This window comes from Pseudophryne corroboree, chromosome 5, assembly GCF_028390025.1.
Source record: "Pseudophryne corroboree isolate aPseCor3 chromosome 5, aPseCor3.hap2, whole genome shotgun sequence".
NCBI classification, from domain to species: Eukaryota; Metazoa; Chordata; class Amphibia; order Anura; family Myobatrachidae; genus Pseudophryne; species Pseudophryne corroboree.
Genome location: NC_086448.1, coordinates 560,229,876 through 560,244,308, shown reverse-complemented (window position 1 = coordinate 560,244,308; position 14,433 = coordinate 560,229,876). Strand labels below are relative to the sequence as shown.

Sequence of the window (14,433 nt, the reverse complement as noted above, 5' to 3'; positions counted from 1 at the left end):
GTCCACCTTTGATGTACTGTAATGCACAAATCAGGTCTTACAGCATTTTTTGCCTCCCACACACTAAGGTGCACTGTTAGCTTGTGGTTACCATCCTGAGAGTGGAGAAGAGGTGTGTACGTTGGACCAGACGTCAAGTAACACGGGTATGGGACTCAGGGTCAACAGTGGCTAGGTCGACACTAGAAATAGGTCGACATGGCCATTAGGGCAACATGAAACAAGGTCGACATGAGTTTTTTATGTTTTTTTGGTGTCGTTTTCTCCGTCAAGTGACCGGGAACCCCAATTAGTGCACCGCGTCCCCTTGCATGCGGGCAAGGTGCCTTGCTGTGCTCAGCACATGTTACCGTTCCCAATCGTAGTCCACGTGGATCGTGAAGTATGAAAAAGTCTAAACATTTTTTTTAAACTCACGTCGACCTTTTTGCATGTCAACCTTGTTCATGTCAACCTAATGGCCGTGTCGACCCATTACTAGTGTCGACCTATCCACTGTCGACCTATTGGTTGTTGACCATGAGTCCGGATACCAAGTAACACTGGTGTAAAACCAAGCTGCTTCGTGATGCACACCAGTATTTGTCATGGAAAATACACAGCACTGATGTCATTGGTTCAATTCACACTAATCCCCTAACTGTGTGAAGTTTGTATATTCTCCCTGTGCTTGCGTGGGTTTCCTCCGGGAACTCCAGTTTCCACCCACAATCCCACAAAAAATATACTGCTAGGTTAACTGTCTCCAAACAAAAATTAACCCTAATGTGAATGTGTGTGCATGTGGTAGGGAATATAGAATGTAAGCTCCACTGGGGCAGGGACTGATGTGAAGGCCAAAATATTATCTGCAAAGTGGAATATGTGTGCGCTATATATATAACTGATAATAAATAAATCTGCATAATGTGATGGAGTGTTCCTTTGAATTAAGACAGTTCACCAAAATAAACAATTCAGACCATTTTGTACATTAAATGTAAAAAATGGCCAATATTATATGTGTACATTATTACAAGCATTCAAATTATGCTTCAAACTACATTTGCAATTCATTTGGTAAAAAGCATAACCATAAGTCTATACAATCTATATTTGATAACCATAAACTATCTGTAAAGCCGGGTCATTTGTCTCTCCTTCACATCTATAATTCATCATAAACCAGTATATTGTAATATTCAAGAAATGTTATTCCTTTAGCCAATACCAATATATGAAATCACAGATATATGTGATTAACCTTTACATTTCTCCACTTGTAATGTGTTTGAGGCACGATATGTAATTACATATCCGCATTAATTAAATTATTTTCCTTTCATTTAACTTTTTCTCCTTCTGCACACAGGCAAATTATTACTTAATGCTCAGCATAAGATGTCAACTCTACTTATTGTCTAATGACTATTTATATTATCCTTTTTATGTAACACTTCAATAAACGGCTGTGAGTGTATGTAATCCTACTACAGGGAATCAAAAATCACACAGTATAATAATTTTACCCCTAATGCTCCAAACCACGCCATCTAGCTCCTGGAACTGTCCTAGGGCAACGTGGCAGCCGCTTCAAAATCTGTTCTGCCTGATCAATGATTTATGGAGAATAATCAGAAATAAAGGTGCCACATCCTTATCTATGAGTGCACAGGTCCTTCCCCTGCTTATTAACAGAACATCTGAAGACATTCCATTATATAACACAACCGCCCTGACTGCAGAGAGCTCTACACTAATATTTGTTTTTGCAAAAGTACTAGACAGCACCTGCAACACTACAATGTATTGGGGTTCGTAAAGTGGATTTGAAAAAGACAGAGCCTGATCCAGTGTGCATGGTTTGCGTTTCTCTGATGATATATAGTATATATCCCAGATACCAACCGATACAATAATGCACTTGGAAAGTGCTTAACTCATATTCCAGATTTACATTAATATGAATCCTGATATTGTAATGTGTAGTATTAAGATGAGTGCCTATGGAGACATTACAGTAGCTGTCCCTCATAGGGTGAGTGCCATTGGTCACATAACAAATAAACCCATGGCAGACATTGCTAACTGAATAAATATTACTGTATGTCAGTAAAGTCTTTGGCCTTTGCCCTGACTTTCCTTTCCATATATGGGGTTGATTCAAATAACTCGCACTTGTGAGTCAGTGCGAGTAAGTGTGGTTATAAGCCGGATTTACAGTAGCTCCGGACTTTCTGATTTTTGTTTGAAGCCACAGAGCTGTGTACAAAAATCAGCAAGTCTAGGGCGAGATCAGGCTGCAAGTCGGTGCTATTGCTGGTGTTTCTGGCTGTTGCAATGGAAATCTGCCCCCCCCCCTGCAGCTAACTGAATTGAACCCCATGACTTTCTCTGCCCATGTGTTTAAATGGCAACGAAAATCACAAAGATGTAACAATAAAGTAACACTGAAAAGAGAAAAACTAGTTTTACAGTATGCCACTCACATGAACAGAGCTAGCATTGCGTCTTGTTCAAGTCATTTGAAACCACATTGCCAATAAAGTTATTTTGAGAATCAGCTTGAGCAATACTTTATTAGATTACCACTCTTTGATTCCTAGAATAGCAGCATCTAGGTGGAAATGAGAAAAGGGACATTATTGTGTCCAACCGTATCTAGTGTGGCCTACTGCACTATGGGGGTTATTCCGACCCGATCGCTCGCTGCAGTTTGTCGCAGCGATCGGGTCGGAACTACACATGCGCCGGCGACGCAGTGCGCCGGCGCATGGCAGCTTTCTTTGCCTAGCGATCGCCTCTGAGACAGTTTTGGGGGAGCGTTCCGGCCAACGCAGGCGTGGCCGGACCGTTGGGGGGGCGGGCCGCGGCGGCTGCATGACGTCTCACGAGCCGCTGCGGCCAGTGGCAGCGACAATTAACTCCCGGCCAGCCGCAGGAGCTGCGCTGGGCGGGAGTTACTCCTCAAAAACAAAGACATCGCCACTGTGCGATGCTTTTGTATTTGTGTGTGTGTGTGTGTGTGTGTGTGGGGGGGCGGTACTGACTTGTGGGGCGGACTAGCCCTGTGCTAGGCGTCCCCCCGCATGTCAGGGAAGATGATCTAGCTGTGCTAAATTTAGCACAGCTACGATAAACTCGAAATGACCCCCTATGGGCCTAATTCAAAGTTGATCGCAGCAGCAAATTTGTTAGCAGTTGGGCAAAACCATGTGCACTGCAGGGGGGGCAGATATAACATGTGAGTTATATTTAGATTAGATTTGGGTGGGGTATGTTCAAACTGAAATCTAAATTGCAGTGTAAAAATAAAGCAGCCAGTGTTTACCCTGCACAGAAATAAAATAACCCACCCAAATCTAACTCTCTCTGCAAATGTTATATCTGCCACAACTGCAGTGCACATGGGGGGTCATTCCGAGTTGTTCGCTCGTTAGATTTTTTAGCAACGGAGCAATTAGACGCAAACTGCACATGCGCAACGTTCGCAGTGCGCCTGCGCCAAGTAAATCTGCACAAAAGTTTGGTAATTTACTCACGGCCTAACGATCGTAGTGTGATTGACAGGAAGTGGGTGTTTCTGGGCAGAAACTCGCCGTTTTATGGGAGTGTGCGAAAATACGCTGACGTTTCAGGGAAAAACGCGGGAGTGGCTGGAGAAACGGGGGAGTGTCTGGGCGAACGCTGGGTGTGTTTGTGACGTCAAACCAGGAACGAAACTGACTGAACTGATCGCAGTGTAGGAGTAAGTCTCGAGCTACTCAGAAACTGCTAATAAATTTCTATTCGCAATTCTGCTAATCTTTCGTTCACAATTCTGCTAAGCTAAGATTCACTCCCAGAGGGCGACGGCTTAGCGTGTGCAATGCTGCTAAAAGCAGCTAGCAAGCGAACAACTCGTAATGAGGGCCATGGTTTTGCCCAACTGCTAACAAATTTGCTGCTGCGATCATCTCTGCACGGACATTTCTCACATCTATTTCGGTGAAATGTAAGAAGGTAGACTGTTCTGCTGAGCAGAAGTAAAATCCCAACTACTGGCAGTACTTCAGACAATGGGGGTGATTCAGATCTGAACGCTGCTGTGCGTTTTCGCAGAGTGGGTGATCAGGTCCTAACTGTGCATGCATATGCACCACAATGCGCATGCGCATCGGATAACAATAACGGGCATCGCCGGTCAGTGACGGGATGCTGCGAAAAATCTAATTGCACGGGTGTTCGCAAGGTGATTGACCGGAAGAGGCCATTTCTGGGTGGCAACTGACCGTTGACAGAGAGTGTCCAGAAAAACGCAGGTGTGCTCAAGCGTTTTCAGGGAGGGTGTGTGACGTCAGCTCTGGACCCAATCAGCCTGTTCTCATCACACTGGAAGAGTAAGTCCTGGGTTGCGCACAGAGACTGCACAAAGTGGATTTTCGCAGCTCGGCGTACACATGCGATCGCACACTTGCACGTGGCGAATTTACACTCCCCCTGGAGGCGGCGACTATCTGATAGTAGGACAGCAAAATTAGCAGCCCAGCGACCAGCTCTGAATTACCCCCATTGATACTTATTCCTGAAACAGGAATCTTGCTTAGGTACAGTAGCTTTTTAGGTTTGTTTTTTTTCTTCAATATTCTGCAGACCCAAATATTATGGCCCTGGCACTTTACTGCTATATGCATGGTCAGGAGCACTTGGCACAGTCCAACTCACCTTGGAGAAGGCTTTATTTTATACACCTTGATGTAGAGCAGGCTACTGTCACCAGGCTGTATAAAATGATATGGTAGATTTGGTCGCTTTCCTTAGGTATCAGAGATTTATAAGTAAAAATAATTGACACATTCAATTATTGCTTACAATAGTCCAGAATAAGTTAATCAGTAAATTCAAGAAATGATAAAGGAACCGATGGAGACAATGGTAATCTCATAGGTCAGACCATTAATATTTCATGCGGGTCAGCCAAGTCTTTCTGTTAACAGAAGATAGCTAATAAGCATCTGTAAGTCATACATTAGGCAATTTAAACCTTATTTATGTACATATTTTTGCATATTTTATGTTTTATATAATTAAGCACATGTAAGGTTGTTGTAAAAGCTAATAAGCTATTATTGTCGTGTCAGTACACCATAAATCTGCAATGTTCACGTAGAAAGGTTTGTATGAGTTTATTGGTAATATTGAGTAGTATTTATTCTATAATTAGCGTCATTTAGGGTATAATCCCATTACTTTGCCACATATGCTTCCAATGTAGAGACGAAAATCTCTGTACCTGGGTATAAATATGGCACATATACTGCCAGTGTGGAGGCCAACGCATCACCAGATATGGTCCTCTGCATCCAGGTCACTCATGTCTTTTATCCAAATGTGCTTGGACAGTTCCAAGAGGAGTATCAAGGAGACATCAGACATGAGCTCAAGCCTGATACTAGACCTCTGGAATTTCAATGTGATTCAAGGCAATAGGAAGTCTGCAAATGTGGATGACTTGGGAGTGCTGAGGGCATTCCTGTGCTGTGGTCCAGCTTAAACTGTTGATATGTCTTTAATATCCCATGTTTGTAAATCTGCAAGCGGTGAAATAGGCAGTAAGGAGGTTCAGATATTATTATATCTCAGAAGTAGCTGGCTATAGCCTCTGTATGCATTTGTTTAACAATATACCATACACAAAAGGGCTTGTGTGATTAAGTTATTATCCAATGATTGGCCAGAATAGCCAGGATGAATTATAAAACAAGTGTTCCAGGTCAGAATGTTCAGTGACCAGTGACGATTCTTTAAATGTGTCTAGTGAAATAGGTTACTCAGCTGTCTGATTACACATTAAAAAAAGTTCCAAGGAAAACAACATCCTCTCAATCCCATGGAGTCAGTTGGAATTGAGAATTTCAGATTAAATCTTCTGAGTAAGGGACATAGAGTATTTCTGCAATTGGGTTTGGAATGCACAAATACAGAACTGAAGCCAAAGCTGTGCTGAGTTGACAAAGGACCACTTAGCACAGGAACATGAGAATTTTATTTGAATGGCTCCTAAACTATGAATGTCTAATTTTCATTAAAGGTGGGTTAACATGGCATGAAGCCAGACTGGTTATGTATGGTTTATCATAGATAGGCTAACATTATTTAAATGGACAACTATTCATTTTTCCAACAGTATACAGTAATATGTTTCAAGGTATGAATCTTGACAGATGTTCTCTAGCTTTGGCAATACATCAACTGAGGCTGCATGCACGGAACACTGAGGTCCTCTCCAGCCTAGAACTGAAAGTCTACAATAGATGGGTTATAAGTGAATCAGTACAGGGTTGGTTAAACTTGACTGAGATGATTCTTACCAATAGGGGATGCCATCCCTTCCTCCACATCTTCTCAGTCTTTAGAGCACAGTCCAAAAATACAATCTGATATTCCAGTAATTGCGAGAGTTGGATAGAAGTTGCATTACATGCAGTCATCCTGATAAAAGAGAAATAGTGGAGGTGCAGGAGTCCCTAGACAGGAAGTACAATAGTTTGCCAGCCCAATCCCCATGCTCACACCAGTTGGCCCTAATAAATAATGATTTATGTTCAACCTAATCCTGCAGAATTTTTTTTTTGGGGGGGGGGGGATTGCTCCACAAGGGTTAATTTGAAGGTCAGTTTCTATAAAATGACTCATTGACCCCATGGTTTCATCGTCTTCAACTTCAGCTTGAAATTTAACTGTAACACATACATAATACACCTCTTGCATATACTTTAAATCAATCCCAGAAGACATAGTTGCCCCCTGTATCTGCAGTAAAAGGAAAAACCAAACCCTTTCCATAATTTAAGTGTAATGTAGAGTCCCGTTCTTAATGGGGAATGGTTTGAGGCTGATCACACTACAGTAGATTTTCCAAAAGTATATGGAGATGATGAATATATACTTCAAGAATTCTTGATCTGCCAAAAAACCTATGACAAGTGCCCCTAAAAATATGGTCACTTCTTCCTAAAAGTTCCCAATTAACCAAAACCAGTGGCCAATTAAACACCTTTTTTTGTCAAGCTGTATACAATCTAAGAAGATTTATATTTTTTGTAATCCCTTTCCTTCCAAGAGAAGGGAGGATCCTTTGTAATCGTTTATGCAAGACATTTTAACCAAACTGAAACGACCCAATAAACTGATGTTCAAGTCCTTGCTTGAGTTTACTTCCTTGTCGATTGTTGAATGACTGATTGGATATTGTAGACATATAGGTTGTGATGTAATAATAGGGTTGCTACCAAGTAAGTTTATGACTTCCAGTCCAGTGAAAAGGGACAGTATCCCACCAACCCAATCTAATGCAACTACTTTAAACCTGGATAAAACTTCTGATGTTTCAAGGTCTAAGGGATAGTTTTATCTCATTACTCAACCCAAGCCAAAAGTTGTAAAGCGCAACAGAATTTGCTGCGCTATATAAGAAACTGTTACTAAATAAAATAAATAACCACATGAGCTAAGGCCGTGTAATTCTGTCAAAGGTCTTCTTGGTATCATGATTGGCTATAATGTTATTCTGACAGTCTCTGTAATACATGGTGTCACATGCAGTGACTCTCCAGGCAATGCCTTTCTTGGCTAAAGAGCTGATTAACTTTGATTGTGCCAACATGATCTGTCTGTCAGACTCAGTCATCTTTTATGTTTAAGATTGTTTGTGGTCATTGTGCTTGCGGGCTAGCCAGGCAAGTGTTGGATTAATAAATTCCTTCATTCAAACAGCTGTTCCAAGGCCTCAAAGATATCATTGTTTCATCTTTGTATAGTCTTTTATGAGAGGCCAACAAAAGAGTTGGAGTAAAAGGACTGATCATTCATAGCAGTCTGAACATGGGGACTGATTTCCGAGATGTACTCTAATGCATTCGCAGCTGCGATCCCGTACGTAACGATTGGTGGAAATATGCCAATGACACCTGAATTTCTATTGGGATACCCAGTGGCGGTTTTGAAGATCCAAGTAACTGTGGACAAAGACTCAATGGCGGTCATAAATCCTTTAATAATCAACTCAGTCAGTTACCTTGTGGTGGCACAGAACAACAGCGATAATAGAGAAGCTGATGTCGTGTGTTCTGCGTACGGGTCACAGTTATATACTGAGACACGCCCCCCCACCCGGAAAAAAAAAAAAAGGTAACAACATGTCTCCATATTTGTCACAACTCCGTTACCTCCCCCAAATGGTCCCTGACCATCAATCCCTTAGTTAATAAATCCTCACTACGAGCAACCTCACTAAGGTACCTTGGGGCATGCACAGTTTACCCATAATCGCTCAACTCCATAAATAATCGGTATTGCGCATAACTGATAAGAACAAGTATTTTTCCATTCTGCAAGATTTCCGGTGATAAGAAGATGGGACGTGCTGTTACATGGCTGTTTGGTGGATTGCCAAAATAAGCAAACTTGATGCCACTACTTCATTTTGCAAGTTAGGAGTTAACAAAATCACAATCAGGGTATTGTATGTGACTGGTTAGGTATGGACCTCCATACCTAGTAAGCTACAAAGTTTAAGGGGTCCATTTACTAAGCCTTGGATGGAGATAAAGTCGCTGGAGATTAAGTCCCAGCCAATCGGCTCCTAACTACCATTTTTCAAACCCAGCCTGTGACAAAGTAGCGTACTTTATCTCCAGCGACTTTATCTCCATCCAAGGCTTAGTAAATAGACCCCTAAGTGTGTTTTGGCCAATAAAGACAGTTGTTAGCAGTAAGATGAGGGCGAGGCTTAACACGCTAAAAATAAGAGGGTAGCGTCTATTTGTTTAATGGAATCTCTTTGCTAGGCTAGTAAATCTCAACCAGTTGACACTACATAAAGTTAAAATGTCAGCAGGGAGATAACTTGATAGTAAAAACTCAGCCAGTTCTCTTATTGTAGCCATATAATGGTTCACTGCTGAATCATTCACACTGCGGTGGCTCAGGGTCAGTAACAGAGCTGGAGCAAAACACTGCATGGGTAAGTCAGAATCCGTGCAGCATGCTCCTAGTCACTGACAAGCATGATGTCATATCATGACATATATTTCTGTCTACTTGCTTTGCAAGGTAAAAAGTAGCAGAGAAGCTTGAATTAATGAGGGGGTAAAAATAGCATCCCCCCTTCCCTATACATCATATTTAATATCAGACACCAATTCTCTATTTTAGAAGCTTTAGTAAATTTACCCCTAAGCCCCCACCTTTACTATTAGCAACTCCTCCACTGGCCTGAAACTAGCCTTATCCAACCCAACTCCACAACAAGAGGAATCTGTAACCAAAAAGCAATCAGTATTTTCCTACCAATACTTCACAGCCCTGAAGAGTCTCCATAATACACAGGATAATGATCATGCTTGTACACAGTGCCCTGGCTGTGCTTACTCCAGAGACTGTAAGCTCTTGGTTGGGGAAATAGGGAAAAAGGAAGACGCAGGGTAGTTGCAGGGGAAATTATTGGGGAGACATAGATGGAATCCAGGCTGTGATGGAGAAATGAATTACAGGTTGAGGGAAAGGTAATGAGGGAGAAACAAGTGACCAGGAAGAGGGCTATAGTAGAGAATACATTGGCATAGGAGGAATAATGGGTCTATGTTAGGCATGTCCAAAGTCCATCTCGGGGGCCAACTGCAGCCTGTGCTCACATTTCCATCGGCCCGCAGCCTCTGTGCAGCTGGAAGTTAGGCGTGCCCCTTTTTAAAGGTCCGAATTCCACCCTATCCGTTTTTGTGAGCCCTGCTTGTTTATTATTGATCGCCGCACCCCGCTGTGCTGACACTCAGCCCCGCAGCCCGCTGGTTCTCAGGCACACTGCCTTTGCAGACCGCTGCACTGACACTCCCCACCCGTTGCTGTCAGCCACGCTACACGGTGACTGACAGCTATCTTCCCCTCCTCTACGTGAAGACTATAGGCTGGTCTGCTGATGGTCTGGTGAGACAGAAGGGCTGGGGTTGACTCTCCTGCCGAGACAAACCCAGCCCTCCTGTATAGATGAATCTATAAAAGGAGACACCAGGGAGGATCATCACGGTGGCCATCTTTACTGCAGCTCTGCAGCAGTGTGCGGTGATCATCGGTTTCAATACGTTCAGTGCTTCACCCCCTCATAGGTGTTCTGGGCTAAAGCATTTTCACGTGTAAGTAGTTCTCCAGTGTAACGTTTGCATAGTCCGTTGTTAGCAGTTTAGTGGTGCCAGAATAAGCTATATATCATGCCTGGTGTGCCTTCAGCTTTAATCTGGCAGCACCCAATCCACTCCATAACAAGATTTTTTGTGTGAAGGATTTTTTTTTTTTTTATTAGCATAACTGAGCTACTAGATTAAAGTAAAATGTGTCAGAAGGCGTTTTATATACCATGAATGGGCTGCTAGATTAAAATAAATGTCTACCAAGGTGTTTTATGTTACGGGAATGGGGGAGGGGGGCCTTGGGTTCAAAGTCAGGCTGAATGGTCGGCCCCCACACATTTTCACCTCACCAAATCTGGCCCTCTTTGCAAAAAGTTTAGACACCCCTGGTCTATGTACTAAGCTATGGAGATAGAGCTAAAGCGAATGGATATAAAGTACCAGTCAATTAGCTTCTAACTGCCATGTTACAGGCTATGTTTGAAAAATGTCAGTTAGGAGCTGGTTGGTAGTTTATCTCCATCCACTTTCTCTCTCTCCAAGGCTTAGTACATAGATCACTTACAAGGAAAGGGTGGGTAATGAATGGCATTGATGGGTGTTGAAAATATCTATATATCCCAAATGCAGAGCAGCATGAATAAGTAGCCACAAACCACAGTTTAATGTATTTCTAGGATAAAGTTGGAGGCGAACCACATTGCTATTTCACCACCAGAATCACATCCATAACCCTCCCATACCAACTTCACTTATGTAAGCAGGGTGTATTGGTATAGGCTTTGGCTAGTGTCTAGTACCCCAACACTGACCCTCAGACTCATCTGGAGAGCAGGGAGTAGAAATAGCAGCTGGCAGACAAAATCATAAGTTATGCAAATCTTTATGGAGGCATGACATATACATGGAAATGGTCTATGATGTAAAAAATCTTTGGATATATAGGGTATGGTAGATGAGGAAGATTTCAAAAGGTCCCTGTTTAATTAAAATAGTCTTTAAACATGCTAAAATCATAACTTCAATAGTTTTACAAGATTACATCAAAGTCACACAACAGGCCCCAGTGATCACTAGGGAATCTGCCACAGTCCAGTTTTTCAGTGCCAATTAAATCCAGAGACTGAGGAACCACTTGGCTCCCATTTACAGCTGCACGGTACAGTATACGGTCAAAACGCAACCTGCTGGTATATGGGATCTGCAGATTGTTGTTTATTTTTGTGTCCCATGTATAGCGGCAATGTTCAGGTTTCCCCAGAAACTCCCAAACGTCCAAAATGTTACTTGGTAGGCCTCCAATCTTTTCCACCTGTAGACATAACACCTATCATTAGTTGTGAGAAGTCATTTAATATTATAGGGAAAGGTTTAAAGTTTTTTTTCTAGTGTAAAGGGGCCTACACACTGGGCGATATCTTGAAAGATATGAACGATATAGTTCATAAATGAACGATAAATCGTACATATCTTTCAGTGGGAATCAACGATGTCCGATGCACATGCCCGCAATCGTTGATACATACCAGGCAATTTGGACGATATAGATGTATGTACTCTCATATCGTCCAAATTGACCATCGATATCGTTTAGTGTGTAGTTAAAATTGACCATCAATAATATTGTTGGTTGATAATAGCGCTGTCGAAAACATCGTCCAGTGTGTAGGCACCTTTAGAGAGTTTGAACTTGAATGCCGACACAACATACCACACCTGTAGAGGACAGATGTCCTGATTAGAGTTTGGAAGCAAAGCAGAAAAATCACGTACGTTTGTATCTGGAACAAACCATTTTGCAATGCAAGGGGAGGAAATACATTTCTACTTATTCTGTGCAGGGTAAATACTGTTTTTGCATGTAGCCCACAAATGTCAGACAACTTTATTTTTTACACTGCAATTTATATTTTAGTCTGGACACACCCCGCCCAAATCTAACTCTCTGCACATATTACATCTGCCCCACCTGCATTGCAACATGGTTTTCCCCAGTTGATTGCTTTTTTGGATTGATTCCACATCTGAATAACTCCCAGAATCAATAATGGTATGAAACTTATGAAAACAAAACTCTGCAGAAAGTTCAGAACCTTTCAATGTGCAAATCAAACCCACTACTAGGCAGTTTCAGAGAGCAAACGTTTACAGACCTCCTTGTCCCTGAGGTTTGTATCTCCACCAAATATCACAGTGGTTGCTGGAGGAATTTCTTGCATCTTCTTCAGGACTATATGAAGCTGGCTCACCCGTTCTTTTGAATGATCTTTGGTACTCTCTAAATGAGAAGTCATGAGGCAGATATTGTTCCCACATATATTTACCTATTAGGAAGAAACACAAGTGTTTAAAGAGAATCTATTAAAGTATAGCAATAAAGGCCCAGAAACTGCCCCCTTAGCACCTGAATGTTATAGAAGATAAACAGTAACTTCTCAATGGTATGAAAGTAAAAAAAGCTTATGGAAATGAAGACATTAAGGTCATGCAACAGTTAGACACACCGGGAGGAGGTAAAACAAATAATTGATGACCTAGGTAGGCTTGAGAAATGGTCAAAAACATGGCAACTACAGTCTAAATGCCAAAAAATGCAAAGTCATGCACTTGGGTCACAAAAACCACAAAGGCTAAATATAGTATCAAGGGTAGTATAATGGAAACTACGGAGGAGGAAAGGGATTTAGGATTCATTAAAAAAAGACAAGTCAGTCAGATACTTGGCTGCATAGAGAGAGGAATCAGCAGCAGGAAAAGTGAAGTAATAATGCCACTGTATAGGTCATTGGTATGGCCTCATCTGGAATACGGTGTCCAGTTCTGGAGACCATACAGATGGGTGCTCAGTTATCTTGGATGACTGAGGCATTAGTTGTGATCGGGCATACGCAGGGTGCATGGGCGCAAGGAGGCGCGCCTCGTCAAAGGGAGGCGCACAGAGCGTTTGGCGTTACCTTTGAGTGTAATACCTAAGATCATCCACCAGATGTCACTTTTTAAAAATCACCAATACGCATGTGTGTGGTCTCCATTAAAATACAATACTGAACTACAGCGCAAGAACTACTTTACTGGTGCGTCTCATTACGCTACATTCTGCTACAGTATGTCATACAGTATATACAGTACAGATGCAAATAGTACAACATATACAGATGCAAATGAACGTGTTACAGATACAGTATGGTCTATTGATGTTAGGAATATGTGAGCGTCCAAATCCCGTAGTATTAAGTATAATGGGAAGAGATAAAAGCTCCTCCCTAAGTTCCTGGATGCCAAATCACTGTGTGAATAGTTTATACAGACGCAAATGAATGTGTTAAAACACTTGTGTATGCAGACGCAACTAATGTGTGAAAGGAATAATGTAGCTCATTGACTACAGTGCACTAAATGAGCGTCCAAGTCCTCTAACGGCATAAACGAACACCAATGGGAAGGAATCGCTGCTTGCATTACTTTTACACATGAACTTGTGTATCTTCCATGCAGCGACATGGGCTAGCAGTGAAGGCTCCCACTTCCCACGCTGAGGGTCCCAGGTTCGATTCCCAAAGTGCCAATCTATATATTTTTTTTCCCCCGTGACATTCACTATTAATTTTTTTTTTTTTAATACGGTGCTTTCTTTGGCTGTGAGGGAACATGGGGTAAGAACGCTGATTTCCCAGCTGTCGCTGTGGAAACTAGGTCCGAGAGACCATCCCCAAACAACTCCTCACCCTTGTAAGGCAAAACTTCCATGTGCCTTTTAGAATCTGCATCCCCTGTCCACTGCAGAGTCCATAAACCCCTCCTGGCAGAAATGGACATTGCATTAATTCTAGATGCCAGCCGGCAAATATCCCTCTGTGCATCTCTCATGTATAAGACAGCGTCTTTTATATGCTCTATGGTTAGCAATATAGTGTCCCTGTCTAAGGTATCAATATTTTCTGACAGGGAATCTGACCACGCAGCTGCAGCACTGCACATCCATGCTGAAGCAATAGCTGGTCTCAGTATAATGCCTGAGTGTGTATAAACAGACTTCAGGATAGCCTCCTGCTTCCTATCAGCAGGTTCCTTTAGGGCGGCCGTGTCCGGAGACGGTAGTGCCACCTTCTTTGACAGACGTGTGAGCGCCTTATCCACCCTAGGGGATGTCTCCCACCGTAACCTGTCCTCTGGCGGGAAAGGGTACGCCATTAGTAACTTTTTAGAAATTACCAGTTTCTTATCGGGGGATGCCCACGCTTCTTCACACACCTCATTTAATTCATCAGATGGGGGAAAAAACCACTGGTAG

General features: G+C 42.3%; 1 protein-coding gene across 4 annotated transcripts in view; it reads right to left on the bottom strand.

The window, feature by feature from the left end:
* Positions 1-11,009: 11,009 nt before the first annotated feature.
* TDP2 (tyrosyl-DNA phosphodiesterase 2) overlaps positions 11,010-14,433 on the bottom strand; it is a 42,820-nt gene continuing 39,396 nt past the window's right edge. For all 4 annotated transcript variants that reach the window (XM_063923262.1, XM_063923266.1, XM_063923265.1 and 1 more), the window contains 2 exons: positions 12,296-12,466; positions 11,010-11,454 (listed from right to left, as the gene is read on the bottom strand). In XM_063923262.1, coding sequence (XP_063779332.1) covers positions 11,173-11,454; positions 12,296-12,466 — 453 coding nt within the window. In that variant the 3' untranslated portion in view covers positions 11,010-11,172. The remainder of the gene's footprint in view (positions 11,455-12,295; positions 12,467-14,433) is intronic.